The sequence below is a fragment of the Protopterus annectens genome, chromosome 6.part0, assembly GCF_019279795.1.
Source record: "Protopterus annectens isolate FY-2018-M chromosome 6.part0, PAN1.0, whole genome shotgun sequence".
In the NCBI taxonomy this organism is placed as follows: Eukaryota; Metazoa; Chordata; order Ceratodontiformes; family Protopteridae; genus Protopterus; species Protopterus annectens.
The window spans coordinates 792,002,756-792,028,968 of NC_056737.1; the positions used below are offsets into that span (position 1 = coordinate 792,002,756).

At 40.2% G+C, this 26,213-nt stretch overlaps 1 protein-coding gene across 1 annotated transcript in view; it reads left to right on the forward strand.

The window, feature by feature from the left end:
* Nucleotides 1-26,213, forward strand: part of LRRC9 (leucine rich repeat containing 9) — a 3,097,114-nt gene that overhangs the window by 1,110,187 nt on the left and 1,960,714 nt on the right. Inside the window, exon 10 of the mRNA XM_044073581.1 lies at nt 453-584. Within this exon, the coding sequence (XP_043929516.1) occupies nt 453-584 (132 nt within the window). The remainder of the gene's footprint in view (nt 1-452; nt 585-26,213) is intronic.

Sequence of the window (26,213 nt, forward strand, 5' to 3'; positions counted from 1 at the left end):
GATGAGCAGAATCAAAATCAAAACTTGAGTCATCTCTATTATGATCAGTTAAATTTGACTGCAAGCTTCTGTTTCAACTCTTTGGATGCTTTATGCAGGGCAGTTAACTTACTGTGCTTGTTTTCTATTTTGATACAGATTTAGAACCAGTCACTCAAATTTCTCAGCTTTGCCAACCCACTATTCTACTTTAGATAGACCATCACCTGTGGTTTGTGTAGTCCTCCAGATAATTACAAGTATCTCAATATTTTGAATTGCTAGTCCTATTAAAACATATCAACTAAACAGTTTTTTTTATTGGCAGAGTAATCAGCTTCACATGATAGATTTTTTTCAGAGTTTTTTATTGAAAATATTGCCTTTTGTTATGTACAGTTTAGTAAAAGGTATTAAATAGACAAGTATAGAAAGTAATTGCAAAATAATTTTCTTTCTTTGCTCCTTGACAGAATTGAAGATGCTTACCAAGAGGAGATAAAAAGAATGACTGAATATAATGAGCTTATGGTTCAATTTTTACTGCTGGAACTTGAAACAGTTGGAAATGTTCGTTTTGAAGAAGGCACTCCAACAGATATCTGGTATTACTTTTCGTACTAGTATTCCTGTAGTTTCAATTTGACAATTATTTTCTTGAATCAAATACTGTTTGCTTTTTCAGATAAAATGCATAATTTCATAGCACAGAAGCAATGCACCAATAATTGCAGAATTATATACTGCATTAGAAACATTTTCAGTACTGGCAAAATCATTTAAAAAGTGTTGGAAACTATGTTTGAGTTTTTGGCAATAGTGAAGAACACTGTCCCTCCAGATGCACAAACGAAAATACTACCAGTAACATATTTATGCGTGCCCCATGCTGAGTCATGCATACTCAATGAAATATACATTACCTATACCGATTGCTGAATTAATTTAACACAGCTTTTTCAGTTATTCTCAGTCAGGTTCCTTTAGGAAACTTTGTTTATTGTTTTCCTGTAGCATGCCATTTTTATATATTACTGTAATTCATTTTAAAATGTAATAAAACATGGATTTTCTGAACTGTAGGAAGTATGAAACTGATGTCTAGTAATTTACCAGAAAATCAGAGACATTCTGCAAAAAAAGTACAGTTGAGAGCAGTATTCAGAAGTCTTTTCTTTCCGATTGAGTTCCTCCCCGGGACTGTTGCTGAGAACTTGTGTGGCCTAGTAGTAATACTAGAAGTGTCCTTGAAGTAGAAAAAAAAGTTTGAATAGTCAAGTCTCACAACTCAGTGGTGTAAATATTTTCTCTAGTTGATTTGGTCACATTGACTAATGTTGATGTGACACCCAAACCCCATGTAAAAATGGAGAAAAAAGGGTTGACAACTGTCATTTTTATTATTTAGCAGTTACCCTGGGGAATTTTTTACTTTTAATTTCTTCTTATTAGGCAGTTGTCAACATTTAAGGGTGTTGCCTCAAGGATCCGTGCTAAGCAGTATAAGTTGTGTTTGTTTGCATGTATTCATTATAGTTAATGCGCGGGATTCAGAAAGGACTACCATGAGTGGTAAGCACTTACACAAGTGGCCAACCACTTGTGGATGCCCTTTCTGATTCAGAGATCTAAACCCAGTGCAGTGATTTTTCACAGATGATAGAATCACCATGATGGACTAACTCCATGGTCATGCTAAATGCTAATGAGGCATTCAGGGGAGTGACTAATACTGATTAGCCATGTTTTAAAGTCAAGAAGTACCTGTAAGATGGGATTTGCAAAGTCAAGTCATTCAGAGAATGGCTTTGCTGTGTAAATTAGCACTACTGGCTGTGACAATTAACACCTCCAAAAATGCAGCATTTCCCTATTATTTTCATTGAAAAGACTGCATTGCTGGTAAGGATAGGTAAGATCTGCAGAGATATAGGTGGTGTGTTTGTGTTTGTGTGTGTGACAGTGTGCTCGCATGTCTAGAGGGGTATGACTGGTCTCCGGTGACTCTGTGTCTGTCTTTCTGGTCACAGTAATAAGGGTTAGGTAGGGGATTGATGGTGTGTGTGTGTGTGTGTGTGTGTGTGTGTGTGTGTGTGTGTGTGTGTGTGTGTGTGTGTGTGTGGCCCATGACTACCTTTGAGTAGGAAGGTGTCAGGTGGACTGAATTTCTGTGTGCATGTGGAGATGTCGGTGAGAATGCCTGCATGCATGTGGAGGAATGATTGAGGGAATTTCCTGTGCCACCATGATGCATGGGGCTGCCAATGATGAATACAGATGAAGCGTGCTGTTTAGCACTTGCAGTAATTACAAGCAATTCAGAGAAATGCAGATTAGAATATAATGAGGTCTTCCTCTAAACTGCTAAATATGTCTCTAAATCACATTTTATGTGACCACATAAACTGCTTCTTGTGGTGTTGGGCCTATACTTTGAAATAAGGGATTATTTCTGAATCCCAGAAAAATTTCAGCTGACTGGGAGTCTTTTTTATTGATATTCAATAGGTAATAGAGTTAAACTACACCCCTCCTCCAATCCAACATGTGCAAATCCATTACTTCAGTAATGTTAGGAATGTCCAAACCTATGCCAGTGGAAGGGAGGATAATCCTATACTCAACACTGTTCTGTTGTGCTGTTCAGAGGGTGGCCTAATGGTTAAGGTGTTTGCTTTACAAATACAAGGTGCAGGGTTTGAGTCTCACAAGGGGTAGTTGGCTAGGCTTAAAGTGGCTTGCAAGGGCACTTAGCTTAGTACTAATCTATGAACCTATGAACACCACGATGTGGATAAAATTTCCAGTTTAGCAAACAAATTAGTAAAGACAATCTTGAGAAATGGTTTGAGGTAGCCACGACAACAGTTTTAAAATGGGTACAGGGGAAGTCCACTCACTTGCTCAGTTGTGCTAAATGAAGGATAGTTGTTTCAACATCCTGGTGTGCTGCTGAGATGAAGCCCTGGAACACTCTCTGAACTTTCCTCTTCTTGAATTTCTTTTATGTTTAATGCCATCTTCTTACGAACATTTTGTTTCTGTAATAACATCAGAGGGGGTGGCACAGTGGTACATCAATTGGTGCTGCTGCATCACAGCATTTAGTCCTTCATTTATTTGTCAGTTGGGGTGATTTTGGTGCCAGTTCTGCATGTCCTCCATTTGTTCACATGGGTTTTTCATGGGTGCTTTGACTTCCTCCCACATTTCAAAGATGTAACATAGCTGAATTTGCAGTCCTTCAAGCTGCTTGCAGGTATGCATGCTGTATCTGAGAGAGAGAGAGAGTGTGTGTGTGTGTGTGTTTCTGTGTGTGTTTTTGTGTTTGTGTGTGTGTGTGTGTGTGTGTGTGTGTGTGTGTGTGTGTGTGTGTGTACTCGCTTATACATCTCTCTCTGTTTTTTGATAGACTAGTGCCCTGTCTGTTTAGTTTCTGTACCATGCATCCACAGAATACCATGATAGCTTTAGCTGTCTTGACCCACTGAAATTGATTCTAAGTGTAAAATCAGGAATGAATACCTACGTACAACAAAAAAAAAAAAAATTCTTGGTAAAAATTAGTTTTGCAACTGTTTAATTTTGTGATTAGAAACTGATTATTGTATATGTGAAAGCAAAAACACCAATTGTAGGACATTTAACTGTGAAACTACAGTCTGTTTACAATTTAAGTAAACTTCAGAATTCTCCTGTAGAGTTTCTGTATAAAGCATTCAGTGTTGTTTTTTAAAACTTCAAGACTAATAAACTTAAAAATCTTCATATGCCATTTAAACTTCACACATTATAACAATAATAGTAACAGCATGACATACAGCTCATAGGATCATGGGATATTACTAGGCTATCGACCGAGATGTCATTTAAGCCTTACTGTTAAAATTTTGTTATGTTAAGGGGAAATATAATTCTGAAACCAATTGGTCTATTTATGCTGCATGCTGCCAAATGTGCCCTGCATTCTACATAGGCAAAACTATTAGACGAGTGAAAGATAGAATCTACGAGCATGAAAGAAACATTATTAAGTGTAAAGACACCAGTGCACTTTTTAGACATATAAAGAATTTACCCACCCATAGTTTCAAGTATTTTATTATAGAACAATTGAAGAGAGATGCCAGAGGTAGAATTATTGAAGACCATCTGCTTGTACGGGAACTGTTGTGGCAGCTCAAAGTTAACTCCCTGATAGACCCAGGTTTGAATGATACTTGTTCCATTTCCCTGTTTTAAATCTTAAAAGTTTGGCATGTTGAATTTTGTACACTTTGGCATAGTTTTTTACATGTTATATTATTACAGATTTTATAGTTGAGATTTAAGTTATTTTGTGATTGATATTTATCATGGTTTACTTATTTTTTAGTGTATACTGCTTTTATATTTTGAATTATTTTCATCATGTGACCTTAATTGGTTATATAAGCATTTTAAGGTGATTTAACAGTAGTTCTGATGAAGTCCCACAAGGGATGAAAACGTTTAACTACTGACTTGGATTCTAATAAAGGCTTTGTGAGTTCATAACCTTGCCTGTCTTCTTCTTGGTCATTTAAGCCTAACCGTTTCAACCCAATGTAATACTGTACAGGTACTAGCCAGTACCCAAGATTACATTTAGTAATGACTGCCCATATCCAGGAGGGTTGTGGGCACTATCCCTGGTAAGAATTTACGATGCCCCATGCCCAGAGAGGCAGCTGACCATGACTTCCTCCTTACGTGAGTATCACTGTTGAGTCTCCAATGACAAGAAAACTTGTTTTTTGAGTGTTACACCTTACGGGCTTGGTGGATGAGACTGGTGTTGCTGTGTGTCATGGGTGCTGTGGAGACTGTGTTAGCTGTAGCAGACTTGTGTTTTGGAGGTCTCTGGTGTTTCAGTATGTTTTATGAGAACGTATGTGGATTTATGTGTTTGATGCGTACTGTGCGCATCAGTAGTGGTACTGTGTGAATATGTAGTGGTGGGTGAGTTGACGACCTTCCCCGTGTTACTGTTTTGAGTGAGAGAGAGCATGGATTCTAGATTCTTGGTGTAAATACATCTATCTCACTCTGTACTAGACTGTGTTATAAATACATCCATCTCACTCTGTACTAGACTGTGTTATTAGTAGAGGTTTTTCTGTGTACATGAGGCAATTGCTACACTGTCTCAAGAGAACCCAAGTCAGCAATTTTGGCAGGAGAAACAAGGGTAGTCCAACTGTCCATAATGCTAGATTGAAGACGTTTGTCACTAGGGGTGGCTTTTCAGAAACGATCATGGAGGAGCTCAGCGAATGGATATTTCTGCCTGGATTTTAAGGGAAAATTTGTTGAATTTAACTGTCTGGCTTTGGCGCACAATTGGGCAGCAGTGCTGTGTGATGTGCAAACAAGATGCGGGCCTAAATACCAGAAACTAAAACTGGAAAAAAAAACTCTTAACAAAATTCAGGACCAGTGAAGATGCTTATTCCAAGCCCTAGACCAGCCTCCCTTTACCAGTCAGGTGGCAATCAAACACAATTCTCTCACAAACGTTATTCTATCATGATAGCAGCCATTCTCTCATAACACACATTCATCACTTAAATTGTTTGACTTCTGTTACCACCACAAGTGTTCATCATTCCCATTGTTGCTGTGGCCTTTGGCTGTCTGGGTTATTTCCTGCTGGAAAGCAACAGTTGTCCTGCTTCAAAAGCTTTGCCTCCCTCCCTCCCACACCTTCACTATGTCTGCTGATTCACCTTCATCAGTCAGATAAATAGTAGCCAGTAGGAAGTGACCAATATTTTCTTGCTGCCTCATAGGAAGCAACCAAGGAGCTTCTCAGGTGCAGCTCTCGGTTTGTAGTCTCATTTTTGGCTGATATGGAGTTAAATTTCCCTTTTTAAAATTACATAATTTTCTTTCTAATTGTTGAATAAAAATGGCATTTTTATTATTTTTAGAAACCCAATATTTGGTTAAATATTAGTAGTTTTCTGTTAGGAACAGCCTTACTAACTTCAGAGGCTTATGTCTTCTCTTGGGAACGGTTTTTGTGTTAAAAGTGTACTACTTTTGCATCTTTTGATGTTTATGTGTTTTTGTTTCACTTACAGGGAGTGTTAAAACTACGGACATTGTTCGTAGTGCTTATGTACTTCATGACAACTTAATTGAGCATTTGTTGTTAGTTGTAACAGTGCAGGAAAAGGAACTGCTTTTCAGTCAGGAATTGTATGTACTATCTGTACATCTACTGTGATTTTGGAACTATTTGGGGAAAGTGTAAGTTTGTATGCTGCTTGTGATTACCTTGTGACAGATTACCTTTTGACCAACACTTTGCAGCACTCTGGCAATTAGGCTTATTCCTCATTCACATCATGGATTCACACTGGTCCTGCTAGTTCTTCTCCCGCAGTACATAAAAGGAAAAACGTAGTAAAATGATTCCTTGCTGTCACCATTGCCTCAGTCAGGGCCCCAGCTGCTGGTGGGGGATCTTGTAGTGGCCATTCATTATTCTTCATCTCCATTGTTGGTTTCTCCAAGTTATTGTGGTGCTGCTGCTTCAGCTATCATGAACCGAGGACAGAGATGTTCTGTATGGCTGCTGTAATGCCCAATAAGGGCATGGGAGAACCAGCTTCCTTTTTGTTCGGGAAGATACTCAGGATAGACAGGGAAAGGGGCCTCTTGCTTGGGGTAAAGAGCCATCCCCTAGTTGGTCTTCTTCCAGGGATATTTTATCTAGGAAAGATAGGCAAAAGTTTAAATATTATTCATTTAAGGACACACTTATAGAACATAAAAAATTAAATTCTCACCTTAGAATGTTATTGCAAGCATTTGGTCCTGGAATTCAAAAATCTATACCCGAGTTCTGTTCTGATACAGAAAATCTGGAAGATTAGTTAATCAGTAGAATCTGACATTGATAGTGTTCCCTGTCCTATGGATTCCAAAGGTCAGGACTCTCATTCTGTGAAACTGCATATACTCCATGCCCCCTAGAAAAGTTTTCTTTTTCTGACTCTTATTTCCTCAATGAACTATGTATTTTTGTGGGAACAAGTGGGGGTTCCCTCCAAGTTGAGGAAATAATGAGTTATTACAAGTGGAGGCCCACATATTCCTCCTATTTTGGCATCCTTGAGTGCTCTTTAATTCTGTCTACAGTAATGAATCTAAACAGTCCCTATGTACTTCTAGCAAACATGGCACAAAGAAGAGATGGCAAGAGGGGATCAACATTAAGAAAACACATGGATCTTTTCAGGCAATGTACACCTTTAGAATGACTATACCTGCAGTCTTCCATCCCCTCCTACCGCTCTCTAACTCTGATCCAGACACAGGACCTCAGACTCACCCTTTGCAGTCAGGTGCTATCTCTACAAACCGTAGATCCGGTGTACAACCTGCCATAGGCAAAGTCCCATACCATATCTTTGCAAGCTATAGGTCCCTCTCCATGACCCATGAAACTCATAACGCATACTTAAATGTACTGAAGACATTCTTCGGACAACCCAGTACCATATTCATAAGTGACATTAACTACCCCACTATAAACTGTGAATATTACATGACACCTAATGTGCAGGCCCAGATATTCCTAGACTTGGTAAACACTGATACCTATGAGCAGCTAGTCCATACTCCCACTAAGGGAATAAACATCCTTGACCTGGTGCCCACAAACAAGGGAGAATATTGTACTCTCTCTATACTATTGTCCTCACTGCTCAGGTTGGCCATAACACTGTTTGCTTTGAAATAAAAATAATGCCCGGGAATCTTTCTCATCCTGGAACATTCAGGAATTATTCTAAGACAGCCTCCCTACTATTAAGTGACACCCTGGCAAAATTTAACCCCCTCCCAAAAAAAAAAAAACCCAGAGAATACCTCTGCTTATGGAGTAATTCCCAGAATCCATGTATAATCATATTAACAGCTGCACAGAGACAGCTGTACTTACCTGGAACAAGTGCAGAATGAGCAAAAAAAAAACAAGCCACTGTTGTGGAATCCCAACATCAATAAGTGATACAATAATAAGGTGAATTAGGATGATATATGAGGGATCAAAGGCAAGAATCAAAATGTGAGGGTTCCTGTCTGATAAGTTGTGCCTGAATAAGGGTGGCTTTATTTGGTTTATATTTAGAGCCACTGGCAAAAGAAAATAAGTGACTTAGAAATTCAGGGATATAATTAATATGAAAATCATGAAAACATTGGCTTTATTTGCAGATGATATTATTTTGTTTCTGATATCTCAAAGCTGTCGAACATTTTGTGACAGTTTCAAGTCTTTTTGGGAAGATAAAACAAAGGCTACAGCTATACATTATGTACCCACACATGAATTTGTTCAACAATATCCATATTGATGGAGACACAATAAGATGAAGTATTTATTTTATTTTATTTATTTTACATTTGTTAACCGGGGATATCTGACTGAGCCAAAAAGGATCTTTTTCAGCAGAGGCCCGGGGATCAGAATATACGCAAATTACAAAAGACATGTTTTTACAGTGGTATGCAGCACATCAACAATTACAGTGGAGAGAACAAACAAAAAATATTAATTTAAAAATAAAGGTAATTAATAGATTTGTAGTGTACAGCTGAAATTTGGAACATAGGTAGAATACATACATAGTACACAGGTACAATACATACATTGTAGATTAGCCAGTGTTTGTGAGTAAGATTGAAAACTATTATCAAGTACTCTAGGTTTAGTATGTGTACCTTGTCCGCTTTCACTAGCCTGGGGAGCAATCATGGCACTGCCAACTTTGCTTGATATGTTGCCTGATGAGGTCTTTAAAGGAGGCTTTGGATGATGTGTTTTGAATGCTAGTGGGGACAGAGTTCCATTATTTAGCCTCTGAACTACTATATAGTGCATCTCCAAAGCTATTATAGCTGTTGGTGACTTCTAGTAGTAGTTTGCTTGATGATCTAAGAGGCCTTTGGGCTGAGTGATGTACTAGGTCTTTGAGGGCAGGACACTTATTGGGGAGGTAATAGAATGACAGAGGCAGAGCCTAATTGTAGGTTAGGAGGTTGGGCAGTTCAAGCCAGTGGAGCTATCTCAAAGCAATACAGTGATGAGTTCTGTATGAACAATTTGCAGCAAAGTGGGCAATTCTGTTATAGCAGCCTTCCATTTTGCTTAGTTCAGTTTTGTTGAGATTAGTCAGAATGGGAGATGCATAGAGTAAGGTGGCTAGAAGTTGAGAGCAAGCAATGGCTGATCTTGTGTTGCTGGTAAGAAATGGTTTGTTGTAGTAGAGTGATCCCAGTTTGGCATGTACTTTTTTAATAGTTAAGCTGAGATGACTATCAAATTTTAGGTGGGAGTCTATGGTTATTCCCAAGAGCTTAGCCTGTGCCACTGGAGCGATTGGAGTAGCATTTGGGGAGTAGATAGTGAATTGACTGTTATCAGTGTTTTTTGTTAGTACTGGTTATTATCATAAGTTGAGTTTTCTTTGGATTGAGGATAAGTTTGGTAAGGTAGTTTTCGACTTCAGAGAAAGCTAGTTGAGTTGTTTGCAGTATGTTTTGTGCAGCACAGATTAAGGTAGTGTCATCTGCATAAAGAATGATAGATGCATGCTGTGTGGAGGTATGGAGGTCATTTGTGAAGATTATGAATAGTAGTGGTCCTAAGACAGAACCCTGTGGGACTCCTATAGTTATGGGTAGCTGAGGAGAGAGAGAATTTTCCCATTTCACAGCTTGGTACCTGTCCGTTAAGTAGCTTTGGAACTAGGTAAGAGTGGAATTTGATAGGTGATATTGGTTTAGTTTGTTTAGCAGGATTTGGTGCGAGACCGTGTCAAATGTTTTGGACATATCCAAAAAAAAAGAGTGGACACCTGCAGGCCTTCGTTTTTGAGAAGGTTTACTGTGTCTGTGAAGCAGAGGAGGGCTGTAGTGGTACTATGGGCAGGTCTAAAACTGGAACTTGGGATAGCAATAGCATCTGCTGTGAGTTTCAAGAAATAGCTGGGGAGTAGGTCAGCTGCTGTTGATGAGGTTTTTAGTTTGGAGTGCATACTTTTGATTGAAGTGATGGAAACTGTTTTGAGGGTAAAGCTTATATTAGTGTTATTTATGTTGGGGGGATAGTGAGGAAGGAACTGTCCTGTGATACTAAGGATAGAATTGAGTTCACAAAGTAGGAGTTGAATTGTGCTTCGATGGGAACTTTAGTGTCAGGGGTGGTTAGTTTGGGGGTAGCCATTTGGGTGGGTTTTAGTAGTTGGTTTACATTTTCCCAAATTTTTGGGGGTTGTGTTGGTATTTAGTTTGTAATGTGTAGTAAGATTTTTTGTCCAGCTTAATACATTTTTTTGCACGGTTGCGCAGTTCTTGATACTTAGTTAGGCTTTGTGTTTCTTTGTTTTTTTTTATAGTAAAGCCAAGCAGTGTCTCTGGACTTGAGTATTTGTTTTGTTTCTTTACTGAGCCAGAGGTTTGTAGAGGTTCTAACCTTGATTTTGCTTAATGTTTTTTAGAAATGTTTTGTTGAAATATGCTACATCCTGGTCAAGTGGGAGGGTTTTTAGGGGGGGGGTCCAGTCACAGTTACAGAGTAAAGTATTGAGGACCTCAGGAGAGAATTTTTTGTGTTTCTAGTGGATATATAGTTAGTGGTTTTGCATATGCTTGTTCTACTACGTATAAGGTATATTATGCTGTGGTCACTTAAGGTGTCTGGGAATCTGCCTGCATGGGAGTACAATGTGGGGTTCTTAGGACCCAGTCAAGGATGGATTCCCTTTTAGATTTTTTTATCGCATCTAGTTGGAATTTGGACTAGCTGCTGGTAGCCATGGAGATTTATTAGATTACTTGATGGTTCTGATATGCAGGTGAACCAATCGAGGTTGAAATCCCCCAGAATAAGGGTTTCTTGTGAGTATGTGGAAGAACACCAGGATAAGAAGTCTTCAAGGCTGGCAGGTGTATTACCAGGTGGAATATTGATCACAATTGTGGTGATGACCTTTTTAGGGTTAAGTTGAAGTTGTGAGATAAGTATGTCCCAATTACTGGGGTAGGGGTAGGAGTTTGGTAATTGACGTACAGTTAAGTTGGACTTATACAGTAAGGTAGTTCCACCCCCTTTACGAAGTGGTCTGTCTTGTCTAATGATATTGTAGCCGATAGGGAGAACTTCTGAGTTAGCTATGTTTTTATTTAGCCAGGTTTATGTTAAAGCAACTATGTCTGGAGAGTAGTGTGCTATTGTGGCCTGGAGTTCAGGTATTTTATTTTTGATACTTCTAATAATAATATTTAGCATTAAAAGATGGTTGGTTTTGCTGCTGTTGTTGATTTGCCCAGGGATGAAGATAGTGGGGGTGTTATGTTCTGACATTTGTGTTTGAGCAGTCTGTGTTGGACAGGATGGATTTGGGCCTGGGTTGAGGTGGATATCCCTACTTATGGTGAGCCTGGTGTTAAAATGGTGATACAGATGTTGGAGTTTGGTGATGAGTGTGAGAAAGTATTGTGTTTTTTTGGAGTAGGAATGAGAGCATATGTGTTTAGTTCTGAATTGGTCCGTTATGTAGTTCTTGAATAATTGTGGGCAGATATTATTATAATGTGCGGTGTCTGTATGTGAGAGTGCATAATGTAGTGTTGTGCTACTAAGTTTAGGGATATTGCTAGAGTGATAACTTGTGGTGTTATAAAGAACTAAGAGAAGACAGACTAGACTTAGTTGTGTGATAGTCATGGTTATAAAGTTTAAGTTGGTTCTAGGTGGGGGTCTGGATAGGAATTATAGGGTTGTACTATACGTGGATGGGCAAGTAGTGTGGGTGATGTAAATAATGCATAGTGGGAATGAGAGTGGTTGGGAGTATTTTGTGGTGGAGCAAGTTGGTGTGGTGTAATATGATCTGACTTGAGCTGTGATTGGTGGAGGTGATGTGAGGGTGAGCTGTGGGTGTGGCTGTGATTACTATAAATGTAGAGGTAGTGGGTGTGGGAGGGAATAGGGGGTAGGGGAGCAGAGACAGCCCGAACGTTAGCGATGGTGAATGGAGCAGGGCAGAGCCTACCAAGACAAGAGTAAAAAGTAAGTGTTACTTTACAAATCTGAACACTTTAAACAAATTCCTGAGGTCTAACGGCTTACCAGCAAGCAGAATGCAATTGCTGAAGAGCACTTGTGTCCTGGTGGGAGACTAGAAATTTAAAGATGGCCCCATGCTTAGCAGGATTCTGATATGGACTTAGTATTGGGGGAGGGAGATAGCACAAGGGGTGTAAACCAGGTGGAATGCAAAGAAACCAGCGAAACCAGAGAGGCAATCAGTGGAAATCCATCAGTGAAGGCCTCAGAAGGGGTAAATAGGAGTATGGATTAAAAAGGCTTCTGTCATGACAGCTAAGGATACGTGGGAATAAACTAAAAAGATACTACAAAATCTGAAGAACTGGAAGCTCTTGTTTATGGATGTGGATAGTAAGATACATACAATAAATATTTTAGCCCGTTTAGTTTTATTTACAGGTCGGGTGTATTTTTATCAACCAGAGGAGACGTAATGCATAATAATTAATAAGCAGTAGAAGGAATTTATCTGAGGGGGAGAGGACAGGTTAAGTGGGATAAGTTGATTCTTCCAACAGAACACGGTGATTTAGGATTCTGTGATTTGAAGAGATATTTTAGAGCTACACAGTAAAGGCTCATATACATAACACAAGCAGAAAGTTATAACTCAAAGTGGAAGGGTTGATGATGAAACAGGAGAGAAATGCAAGAAATATGGCGAGAGTGGGATTTTGGCTGTAGATCTTTAAGGAGAATAACAGCCATACAGAATATTATAGTCATAAATTAACAGAAAGAATTGTAAGAACTAAGCAGACATGAAGATCGAGAAATAAGATTTTGCTGATAGGGATAACTGCAAGTAGGGAAACAGAATAGTCAGGAGAGGGCTGGAATTTACTTTAGAAAATTGGCTGAGGAACCAAGATATTGAAAGCAAATAACTAGAGAGGGAAAGATTAACAGACTGGCATGAGGTCAAGAAGGCATTTGGACTGCAGGCATAGGAGTATACGCAGAGAGAAATGGATAGGGGAATCCAAAGTGAAAAGACCAGTTCTATTAGAGTTTTTATTTGACTCTGGAACAGAATCACCTGTTAAAAAATGAATAATTAGTAGGGCCCCTACTAAGGAATTGATTCTTTTGAGCTGGGGACAAAGGATCTGAATTACCTAGACATACTTAAGGCCTTCTTAAGTTTAATTCTGTTGGTTGCCAAAAATGCAGTGGCTAGAAAATGGAAACCAGAGTCTAAACTAACTTTATTGGAAGTATTGAATATTGTAGCAAAGATAAAAGAACTAGAAGTACCATCTTTAGCAAAGGAAAGGAGCAGATTACATAGAAATAAATGGATATTGTGGGAACAGTACATGTAGAATGGTGTCCTGTAGGAGGTTTAATGGAAGGCAGGAACTGGGCATTTTATGTAATGCTGGACTGAAGATAGTTATGAGAAGAACAAATGTATAATGTGTGTATCTTGAAACATGTTGATATGGTTTGTTATTGTTATACAAATGTATGTATGCCTATGTCTTAAATAATATTTTAATAAAGGTGTTAAAAAATTAAAGGGAGCAATGCCCAGTACAGTACTAAATCCCTCATCAATCTTAACAAGCATCTCAGGGAGCAAATCACATCTGCCAAATAATTTCCCAGGCCAAGGACAATCACAAAGCATTCTTCGTCTATGTCCTCAGCCTCAATGGCATATACAACAATGTGCCAAATTAATCGTAAATGGTGCCACCTATACTAAGCCAAAATATAACAAATCTACTGATTGACAAGTTTAGCTCTAATTTTACCATCCCCTCCCCTAAAACACCCCTCAGGAAATGCACACAACCATAGCTCCCTCAGCTTGTCACAGGGAAATAGGTCCACAAGGCTATCTTCAAGGCCAAGAACACTTCATTGATGGGGCACAATAATATTCAAGGATGCCTCTTTAATTACATGAAGCATGAACTGTTAGGCCCACTAGAATCACTGTTTAACCACAGTCTATAAATGGGCTTCATGATGAATGAGTGAATGGATGAGTGTGACATTTGTCATGCAGTATAAGGGTGGGCCATCCATGGACCCAGGGAACCATTTATCCAGGAGCCTGACTAGTGTAATATGTAAAGCTATGGCAATACTAATCATGGCTATCTTAAATGAGGACACAGGAAACATTAAAAATTTGAATCCAACTCTGTTCAGGTTCAACAAAGGCAGGTCAAGCCTACTCAGCCTGATGGACTACTTCAAGAAGGCCACCAAAACATTGGACAAAACAAAATGGTGTACACTGCTTACCTTGACCTGGCCAAGGCATTTGATACAGTATCCCACTTAAGTATTATAGACAAGCTCACAATATTAGGTATAAACCCATACATCACTTGCTTTATAGCCAGTTGACTCACAGACAGGACCCAAGAAGTTAGAACGACATTCACTAGTGGAGTGCCTCAGTGTCTGGTGTTCGGGCCACTCTTGGTTGGCACCTGCTTCTCTAAAGTCAAGGCTAATGTCAAAAGTCTCTGCCTGACCAAGTACACAAATTATTGCAAATTAGGTGCAGTCACTGAACCCTCCCAAGGCGCGCACACCCTCCAGGAAAGCCCGGCACAGACTTAATAACTGGTCCCAGAATCCTGGTCAGAATCTCATTTCCAAGAATTGCACAATAGTAGCTTTTGGAAAGATGGGCACCCCTCAAGTACTACACTGTTAATACACCCCTAAGAGTAGACCTGTGGACGGCTAAACAATGGAGGCATACTAAGTCAGGGATATGGGAATACATGTAAACAGTGACTTGACTTTAGACCATCATGTGTCTACTGTAATGAGGAAATAATTGTATGTCAAACAACTTGTATTGAATGCAAGGGTATGGCATCTAGGTCATAATATGTCATTGTTCCATTGTCTCTTATAAGACCAACCCTTGAGTACAATGCCTCCTTTGGTGTGTGCACCTAACTGATCATATGCAACAACGGGAATGTCCACAGCGGTACCTCACAAAAAGAATAAAAGGTGTAGAAGACCAGCCCTATCTGGTCCACCTCAAAGCCTTGTTTTTATTCTCCATCTCCTACTGGCTGCTGAGAGGAGACCTATGCCTGGCCTACAAAGCATCCTCTGATCCAGCATTAAAGGATTGATTGCACATCTACAACACAAATAGCAACAGAAACGCCTGATCCAGGGACCAAAACTTTATCTGCAACTTAACTTCGACATGGTAGAAGGACAGGTATGTTTCTCACAGGCTACCCTTTCTCTGGAACAGGCTTTCCATCTATGTGAAGCACAGTTCTTCCCTGCACTTATTCCAGTGAAACTTTGATCAGTGGATGGGAAGCTGTAAATATACCTCTGGTCTGGCACCTGTCTCTCTGTTAGAGAGAGGAAGCTTGTAAATGCTCAACCACTTATGCCATAGTCATATTTATACCCCCCCCCCCCTCACACACACACACACACACACACACACACTCACACATGCAAACCTATGGGACCCCAGTACCTATCTAATATTATTGGGTAGCATGGCTAGATTTAAAAAGTCCTTTTACAGTCCTTAACCTAGAATTAGATTATAATACTATGATACTTCCATTGTTTTGACAAGTCAGGAGGGCACTGCTATATAGTCTGGACATATGCAGCAAGACTTATGTTGTGTGTGCCTTGTTGCACAACATGCATTGTCCAGACAGATGGAGCAGCAGGTGACCTTCTTGGCAGGATCCTCCATGCCATTTGAAGCAGAAGAGCAGGGTAGGACTACAACCTAGGCAAATGCAGGTATAGTATATTGCAACACTGACAAACAGAGGTCTCTGGTTCAGAAACATGGGCCATAACATAATAAAATGAAGCATGTGTTTTCACAGCCAAATTGTGCAGGGCAGTGCACAGGCTAGCCTCACTATGCATCTGACATCACGATACCCACATAGGTTAAGGATGGGCAGGGCACAGTCGTCATTTCACACCTAGGTGAGGGAAGCACAGTAGCAGGTGACTGCAACAATGTCAGATGGAGTTAGGGTCGTGTGAAGTGAACATGGTAGCCATATACCCCAGGAGGTTTGGAGACTCTGGGATCACATCCACCAGAAGTGGGATCAAGCTGCCAAGACATGACTGTTAGTGGTGGCCACTGCTTGTGGTGTTGGACCTTGATGCAGTCTCTGGCATGGAAGGTCAGAACTGTGGGACCTTGAGCATCAGTTGTGATGGAGTGTACCATATGTTGATCTTGATGAGCACCAGCATGATTGCTCACAAACTAGTCAGTGCTGTGACTGGGGAAAGTGGCTGGCCATGTTCCCACAGATGACAGGGAAGAAGTTAGAATTATGGGAACATGCAGTTTTATGAGGTGTCCTGGATTTTGAATCTGATAAACACTATTGAACATTACCTGGGTAACACCCCTGAAAGGGGGTGGGGGCTTTGATTCCACAGGTGACAGTGATGCCATCTCATGAGCGGTCTGTGTAGTTTGACTTGGAACACTCTGTAGCCAACCCCCAAATCCATACCTAGACTGTACTGTAAGCATTTTTTATGTAGTAGTGAGTTCTTCTATCTTAATTACTGTATTTGTATACTTAGGAATATTCATTTTGTTTTCCAGTTGTATATTGCAGAAGGTGAGAGTGACACTCCCGGCATCAAAAGTAATAGGGTATCTTTGGTGATCAACTATGATTATGTTTGTAGCGTATGCCCAGTCCATTTTCCTCATTTTGTTGTTCTACAAGTCGAGTTATGTAGTGAAGGAAGTGTGGATAAGGTAATTTCAGGCTGTGCCGGATGATGTCTCTGGTGCCGAATCATCAGTAGCCACCAGCTCTGCCTCTCAGTACACAGATAATAGGTCTCCCTGCTGTAGGTAACCCAAAGGGATCGTTGATGCCCTCTATGGCCACTTCTCTGGAGGCAAAGGTTCCTCCTCTTCTGAGAGTCTTCTCCTGTCTCCTTATATCAGTTGGTAATAGTGAAGGTTGTTCAGGTGTGTAGGCAACTAGATGCCTGCCTCAGCAATGTGGAGCACCTTCTGGCATAATTGTGGACTTACAAGACTGGCAGGCCCTGCCATTTGGGTCAGCAATTCAGTAGTCGGACCATGACATAGGCCAGCTACAAGCGATACTAGGGTTTGTTGCCTTCTTGTCCAGCCTGTCATCCATTTATGTCATTAAATGATTGTGATACCCATTGTTGAGATAATGTAGATTATGGTCCCTTACTTAAGCATTTTTTTCTGATTATAATATATCATACAGGTTTGCTTTCAGCATGTACTGTTGTGAATTCTTCCAGACTATCTGTATAAGGGCAGCACTTTTACCCCTTCCCCTCTAATGTGATGATCTATGTGGACATTTCTGTCCTTGGATGGATGGGGGCATTGTTTGACAGTTGATTCAAGGGACCCAGTCATAAAAAGAGGCATATCAAGCGTTCTAGAGATAAGGATTGTCCTGCTTATGTTGCAGGCTGTTCAGGATCTCTTCTCTGAAGGTGTGATTGCCATGGGGCCATGTCTACTCCCCACTTTCTGATAGCAATCCATATTCCAGGTCAAGCCAGCTCTCTAATGGATAAGTTCAAAGTTTACCAATACCCCATAAGTAGTATTCAGTTTATCAGTGACAAACACTATGTTTTGCCACTGGAGAAAGCCTAGCTGCAACTTTTTGCATTCCTAATCATCACCAGATGCAGTGGCTATTTGTCCCACATTGCTCATATAAGAGCATACTTTCTAGAACCCTCTAGGCCAGAAGTAGTCTCTCAGCCTTCTTTGCACCTTTCCTCAAATCCTCCATGTAAGGACATTCCTGAAGAAAATCTTTCTCATAGCCATGTATTTGTCCAGTCACATTTGGTTTCACCTGCTGTGACATCACATTTGAAAGGTACCTCTTCTCCTCAGACCCTTGATGGGTCTTCTGTCCAATACATCCAGTAATCTTCACCAGGACAATTGATCCTTTAGATTACCTACATGTGCATGTTTTCTCCAGTTTCAGTGATATCTAGGGGCCCTACTTGCTCTTCTCGTGTAGTCCAGTAGTCCAAGTCCTTACAGCTGCCTACCAATGAAAGTAAATGACTAAAGTTTTTTTTTTACTATAGTCCACCCATTAAGGGCTTGATCCTTTCTCTGCTCTAATTTATGTCATGTTGTTTTGGTGGACATTTTCAACCAAAGTGTAGCTATTCCATTGTAAAGGTCAATTTAACAGCCATTTCTTATTTTCACCAGGGACTTCAGTCCTCTTCTCTGTCATATTTGAAAGTTTGTAGAACCCACTTAAGAGGTACATTTTTAAGTCTCAGGGAACTTCTGCCCCCCTCAAGATTTGAATTTTATACCATGGAAGCTAATGCTATCTCTTTCTGAATTAGCAGCCAAAGCCAATCTCAAATTATTGCCTGAAAAGCATGTACAAGCAAGGCTTAAGAACTTCAAGCCCCCTCTTCTAAAGCCCAATATATCATCTTTCATAAAGATTAGTTGTCTTTACATACTGATCATACTTTTTAGCACAAAGTAGCCACAAAAATTAAACTGAAGTCCATTGACCTGCTAGCATTTTTTGTGCAATACTCTAAATCATGATATTTGTACACTGTCTAGATGTTTACCATCAGCTAATACTTTCCCCTAACAGAACAATTAAAAAGAACAATCTTTTTTTCATAGGCTTGGCTTAGGGCAAATCTGGTCAGAAAGTATCAAAAGTTATATTATCCAGGTGGCCTTTGGATTGCATTTCTTTTTGTTACAGCAAATGCAGTAAATTTCTGACAGGTTCATAAAATGGCCATTCTGTGAGAACTATAGCCAAGTCATTCTTTTTTCGTAAACTCTTCTGTTGATAACTCTTAGGTGGACATTTATGTTACCCATGTAAAACACTATAAGGATGTATGTGATCTCATGGTTCAGGCTGATCTTTGTGACTTTCTTCTTCATGGCATCTGTCATGAATGGTACCCAGGAGGAGGAGCTGGGGACTGTTTCTTACTGTTGAACTGAACAGACTGGATCATCTAAGTTAGTAAAGCTCAGTATTTATGATTCACATCCATTCTGTTCAGCATACCCAACCACCATTTTCCCCCTACCTTAAGTCAGTTTTCCCTTATGTGTGAATTTGGAGGAATACATAGTCAGGCTACAGTATTTATAGGTGTGTTTAGAAGAGACACAGTTGACTTGAGTGAAGTATGGTGCATTATGAGTGCTGAAGGTATAGGTTTTGTACCTGTCACCGTCTGAAAGTGCTGAGAGACCTGCTGCTGTGGCAACCAGTCCTGTTGTTAAAACAAGTGGATGTTGATCAGGAAGATTTAACATTATGGTAAGCACATAACTTTAATTTACCACCTCTTGAGCTAACCAGTACACTGGATGTAAACTTCCTTATCTAGAAAACTTTTCTCATTGGTAGCTATCTAACCAAAATGATCACAAAATGACAGCCTTTTATGTGTAACTCATCTTGTGTGGTGCTTTACTTAAATGGGATAGCTCTCAAGATGTGTAGCTGTCAGTGCAACCATTTTTACTGAGCACAGCTTCAGGGAATACAACCCATTCTTGTGGTGTTCCATGAAAAAGAGAACCAAACATTTTTGCTACAATGAGAGATGAGGCATATTTTTTCCCTTATGAGACAAAATCTGCTACACCCCTTGCTTAAACAAGGCCAACCTGAAGTCAGTCCTTCCTTACTATTACCAACATGTGGATTTTGCAACCAGGGGTGAAAACACACTGTGTAAGGTCTACACCAATGTTAAACTGGCATTCAAGACATTGCCTCATCCACACCTGGACAACTCAGGCCACATCTCCATCATGTTAGTTCCAGACTTGTACAGACCATTACTAACCAGAGGAAAGCCATCCAAAAAGCAAATAAGGGTATGGCCAGAGGGAGCAGTATCAGAACTCAAGGATTGCTTTGAATGCACAGCATACCTCTCAACCTGGAAACATCAAAAATCTGGACAAGGCCCATGAAAAATAGGTACAAATCTGTACGCTGGTTAACATAAAATTTGCATATGCAATTATGTAACCCCACCCACTCCAATGGAATCATGGGATACCACATTTCAAACGCAAAATGATGAACAACCAAAATATGGTACCAGAGTCCCCCTGCAGCTATTCCAATGCCCCATTACCTGGCTATTTCACCCCATTTACCATAAACACTAATGTGCATACTGCTTTACTTCTACAATGATTATTTGGATTTTATTTTTACATTTTATAGCACAATGAGCAAACACTTATAGACATCTGCTAAATAAAGCAATGCTGTCTCACAATGAAAACAGACTCAGCCCTGTGCACTACAGTCAGAGCAACATACCACTATGCCAAATCAAAGACAAACTTAAATGGCCATCATTTAGTGAATTCAGTTCTCACTATAGCTCTCAACCTCTTAGCACAAAAAACCTGTCCAAAGCCAATAATGGGGGAATACAGCCCCAGAAATAGGGACAATTTTCAAATACTGATTTTATAACCTTAGAAAATTGCTAGAATAAAATGTTTGGTGTTACCATTTATTTTCTGAAGAATATGAAGTCTGAAATGCAAATGCCTTTCATTATTTAGTGAATTCTGAAATCCAGAACACCACAGATTTTTTGAGGAACAGAATAAAAATATGAAGCATAAATTTGGAAAGTTTTCAGAAGGAGTGGTGGTTAGGGACTTTAGGCTCTTCTTACCTGTCCAAGGTATGAGCCTGAGTACCTCCTCTAGCCACCAGGTGTATTGACCTGGGGCATTTCTCACACACACACACACACACACACACACACACACACACTGAATGTGTGCATGGCATAGTGAGAAATAACCTCTTACTTCTCAGTCTTAAATGGCTCTGGACTGGCACTGATAATCAGAAAAATAATAATCAGAAAACCTGCAAGTAATCACAAATAAAGCTTCAATAATAGTGTCAACTTTTTTTCAAAACTACAACTCAGCACTTCAGGAATATTACAACTATGCAAAATGACTAAAAAGATGTTAGCAATTCAAATTACAACAGAGTTATCTTGAAGGCCAATTAACATTGTTCACTTTCACTCCCTCCAATAAATAAGTGGTGTTTTATTAATGTGTGTGTATAGTAGGTACAGGGTATAAAAGCATCAGCAGAGTTTATATGGTCTACAAAAGCAAGTCACACTACAACAGTATGCAGCTGCCAGTTAACTTTAGTCCTTATGAAGGTACAGACTGAAATAAATGTTGATGGTTGAAATCTGTAATGGGATGTTATGTCCATTTGATTCTGATTATCACATTGGGAAGTACAGATGTATCTCAGGAGTCAAGTTCATCCTTTGCCATAACACTTGCCTTGGGGCATCATCTGCCACTGTTTGAAAGTGAAAATTACTACGGTGATAAAAAGCAATGCAGGGAAGGGAAAAGAACTATATTGTGGATTATATGGAGGACACAAGCAATGACGAAAATAAAACACACACACACCCTTTCCATGCAATTGCAGCATAATGAAAATGGCAGCATTTCTGTATTCATAGGTTCATAGGTGTGTACTAGGCTAATGCTCTGGAGCCTTTACAAGCCTAGCCCATAGGATTGCCCTGCTTATTATACAATTAACATCTGTGTGAGGGACTTAATGCTAGTAATGCATTCTGCATTCCCTACATGTATTTAAGTATGAATATGAAGTGAAAATTCAAATGAAAAAAAAATACTAGACACAGTCAAGTTTTGGGGATTTTTAAAGAGCCAAAAATAACCTGAAACAAAGAGGGAAAGCTTGAAGATGCAGGAATACTTCTGACACAAACTGCATTCACAAAGCACAGAAATATAACTGATGTTTGTCCCAGAGCCAACTGCCACCTACAAATTTCCCTTATGCAAGTCAGCATCAAACCCTACAAAAAAATTTTTTTAGATAAAGCAAATGAAAAATTAGACAAAGCAAGTGAGACACCTGGGAAGCATCGCTCCTACACAATGAAAGATTAAGTATTGCACCACCTGGACCAGCTCACCATTTCTTATTAAAATGGCACATCCAATGCAAGCACAGTCTGATGCAGAATCAAATGGACATAACATCCCATTACAGATTTCAACCATCAACATTTATTTCAGTCTGTACCTTCATAAGGACTAAAGTTAACTGGCAGCTGCATACTGTTTACAGGACCCTTTGACATCCCTGTTTGGTTGTAGATAGACTTTCAAATTCCCCTTGCTCTAAATGTGACACATACCATTAATAACTAGAAAGTAAATATGGGATATACAAGCTTACAAGTCAACATTTTCAAAAGAATACAAAACCGAAATATTCGTGGTTGTGTGAACTCAATTATGCTAGAGCCCATGTGAAGAATTTTCCACACTCAGAGTACATGCACCATGCAAACACACAAGTCAACTAGCAACACAACCTAGACTTTGTGGAAGTTAAGGATTTCAACCCACACAACAAGTTAGGAGTCTGTTAAATCCTGCCACTTGGAAAAGATCAGGCTTCTCTCATCTTCCCAGATTCACTGTTTCAGTTATCCCGAAGATACAAATAAAACTGGCCGTAGTTTTGTAAACAGAAACTTTATTCCCTACTACTGTGCGGCAATAGCACTGACCCGTGAAAACATTATACTACTCACTCGTACAGTACAAAGCACCAGACACCTTCCTAGCTGGTTTGTCAGAATAGGAAAAGAAAAAAAGAGCCGCACACGCCCACTGAAATGGTGAAACTTTACTGCAACTCCTAACCAGAACACAAAACTACACAATAAACAGCCCATGAAAGTGACAAGATGCAGTAAGCACTGCATGCCATACAAGACCCCTTAGAATTTTGTTTTGAACTGTCACTGCATTGCAATTGTACTGGCATACGGTACTAAACTTGAACAGCAGTAACTATGCAACACCAATTCATCTAAGAGATCAAATCGACTGCTTTAAAATGGGACTTCAAATACGTAGAAAAACCTTCAAATACGTAGAAAAACTGTGTGCTAATCCACATGGCTACTGAGCTCCAATAGGTTAAAACAAGATAATGCAACACCCACTTCCGAGGGACAAATACTCAACTGTTCCGAAAACGACACTGCGCGGCTTGACTTTAAAAATCGGAATGGACAGCAAAACACACACTACTTTTACATACATAAACATGTAGATGGAAAAATAAAGAAACAGTGAGCACAAGGCTGAGCTGCCAAGCTACCATTCTCAAAGCTGACAAACACTACCAAATACCATCACCCAAAGTGCTCAAACAAATACATTTCCCTCCACCCACAATGTGGAAACTGTTAGCCAGGATAAATCCCACACAACAGTAACCGAGAGAAAGCACAGGTTTATAGGTTTAATATCTGACCACAAAGTTTACTAAACACTGTCTCCCTCATGCACCCCGTGACTGACCACAAAACAGTCCAGCTTTGCATTATGCATCATGAAAACGTCTTATTCAGCACAATTGGCAGCAATATATCATATCAGCTTCCAGTCTTGCCCATTCTTCTAAACGCAATGGCTCACACAGCAAAATGAAAACAGCAGCTTAATGAAATACCTACACCCCTTTCCATGCAGCATAATGAAAACACCTCATTTCTGTATTTAAGAAAACTGCTTATTCAGCATCAGCACTAGCAGCCATATATCATACCAGCTTCCAGTCTTGCTCAGCTCAGCAAAATGAAAATGGCAGCATATTCAGTTCGTCAGGAAAACGGTAGCAAACAACATAATGAATTATCCAGGGCAGCATAATGAATCTTCTGGAGGCAGCATAAATATCAAGGGCAGCTTCCCGCTAAGGATTTGTAGATGTACGTTGAGCTTCAGCTCAATTCTGACAGGCTGGCAGGCCATTTCACGGAGCTGACATCATCTCGCACGTGATGACATCAGCTGAAAAAGCCAGGAAATAAAATTTAAAAATAAAAGTGCTAGGAAATCGGAAATTAAGGGGTGCCACTCAGGAATCGTGGCACTCTATTATTTGGACCCCAAAACTTGGTAAAAACCGAGTAATTCGGTATAGTTGGGAGGTATGATGCACAGATTGGAATATTTTTCTGCTGTTTCCTGAAAAAAAAAAAAAAAAAAAATATTCTCTTTTCCCGCCTTTGCTGAACTAGATTAGTCCAGATTTCAGGTTTTGCTGAATTCCGGACTGTGGTATAGTTTTCTGTGTTGCCCATATCTTACTTGGATAGGAGGAAGCTTCTCTGTTCACCAGTGAGAGTGGGGAGCTTTTGAGCAGCCTATCTGTCCCTGGAGGAGTGGTCTCAGCCCTGAAACTAGTAGCTTATTGGCCGCCCTGGGTCAATTCCTATCTCTTTCAATTCCCCTGCTTTAGAACCTGCATTTGCGCAGTTTTGCATGATTTTGCGCATAGCGCAGCATTGGGCAGCGCCTCTTAAACGGGTTTAAACTATTCCCAGCTCCACAAAGTCTGCTCTTCACTTTTTCCCTTAGAACTGTTCTAAATCTCAAAGTAAGCACTCTATTTTCATTCTAAAGCCCTGCAGTTGCTAGTATAAGTAATCTTATAAGTAAGCACTAATAAACTAAAGCACTACACCCTCTTATACTCCCTTTAAGTACTTGGCTCCCTATTGGTCCTTTTGATCAGTCAAAAGTAGTTCCTTATACTATTCTGGCATGTCCAAAAGTCAGTTTCGGGTTTACTCTCCAGTCCAGCTGGTGAATCTGGGAATCTTGAGGCAATGTTACAACTGCCTTATGTACACAGACCACCCTCTCCTCCTCCCAACAAGCTCAAATATATGTGAGAGATGCAACTATATAGCCAAACTGGAGGCTGAGCTCTCTCAACCCAGTACTGGCACAGTCAGTCAGGAGGAGAAGGTAACCACACACACCACAAATCCAGTCTCACATAGACCTATCGCAACAGAAAACCAAACACATAAAAACATACTCGGAGGCTCTAAATAAAAATCTGCCCAAGCAGCAGGGACCTCCAAAGCAGACATCCAAGCAACTGCTACCCCACAACAATACCCACGTATCACATAGTTCACAAAGTCAGTGTGCCATACAGTCGCAGCCCTTAAGGCTAAACAACACACCTAATACACTTGTAATAGGTGACTCTATTGTCAGACACACTGACGTCCCACTCATCAGGCTGAACAAGGCGAAGGTCACTGTAAGCTGCCTGTCTGGTGCCAGGATCTGCCACATAACGCAAGCACTCAGGTCACTCCAAAGCAAGTACAAATATGACTCCATCATTGTCCATGCTGGTGTGAATGATCTGAGACGTACCTCCCTGTACTACATGAAAAGAGACATAGAGGAGCTCTCTGATCATGTAGCCCAGGCTGGTATGACCCTGACCTTGAGTAGCATCTTACCCTCACCAAGAATGATGCCGTAGTATAAAGACAAAATTATCAATTTTAACAATTGGCTAAAGTATTGGTGTCATTCAAAGGGGATCCAGTGCCTGTCAGCCTGGAACGACATGCTCGACAAGCCACGTTGCTTCGCTAGGGATGGCTTGCACCTGTCACCCCTGGGCTTTCGAATACTGGCTAAGACTCTTGCCAACCCCATAGTGCCTTTTTTAGGCAAGGCTCAAAAGACAAACCCACCTCCATAGACAACACAAAGAAAAATAAACTAAGGGTAATGCTGCTCAACGCCAGAAGTCTAAACCTCAAGATGCACGCACTCGAGGCTCTCCTCAGTATGGAGAATATCAATATCTGTGCAGTAACAGAAACCTGGTTCAAGGCTCCCGAGAGCACCCCAGCACTACCAGGTTATACCTCATACCATGCTTTTCGGCCCCAAAACTCAGACCGAACCACAAAAGGAGGGGGAGTATCCATATTCATCAAAGATACCCACACCTCCAGGTTAGTGGCACTGCACAAAGCATCGGGACCATCCATGTGCAACTAACAGTGGGCAAAACTGCCTTTCAGTTTATAGCCTGCTACAGACCACCCTCCCAAACTCAGGAACCCCACTTGGCTTTCCTGAGAACACTGGAGAATACGAAGGTCATTCCAAACACCA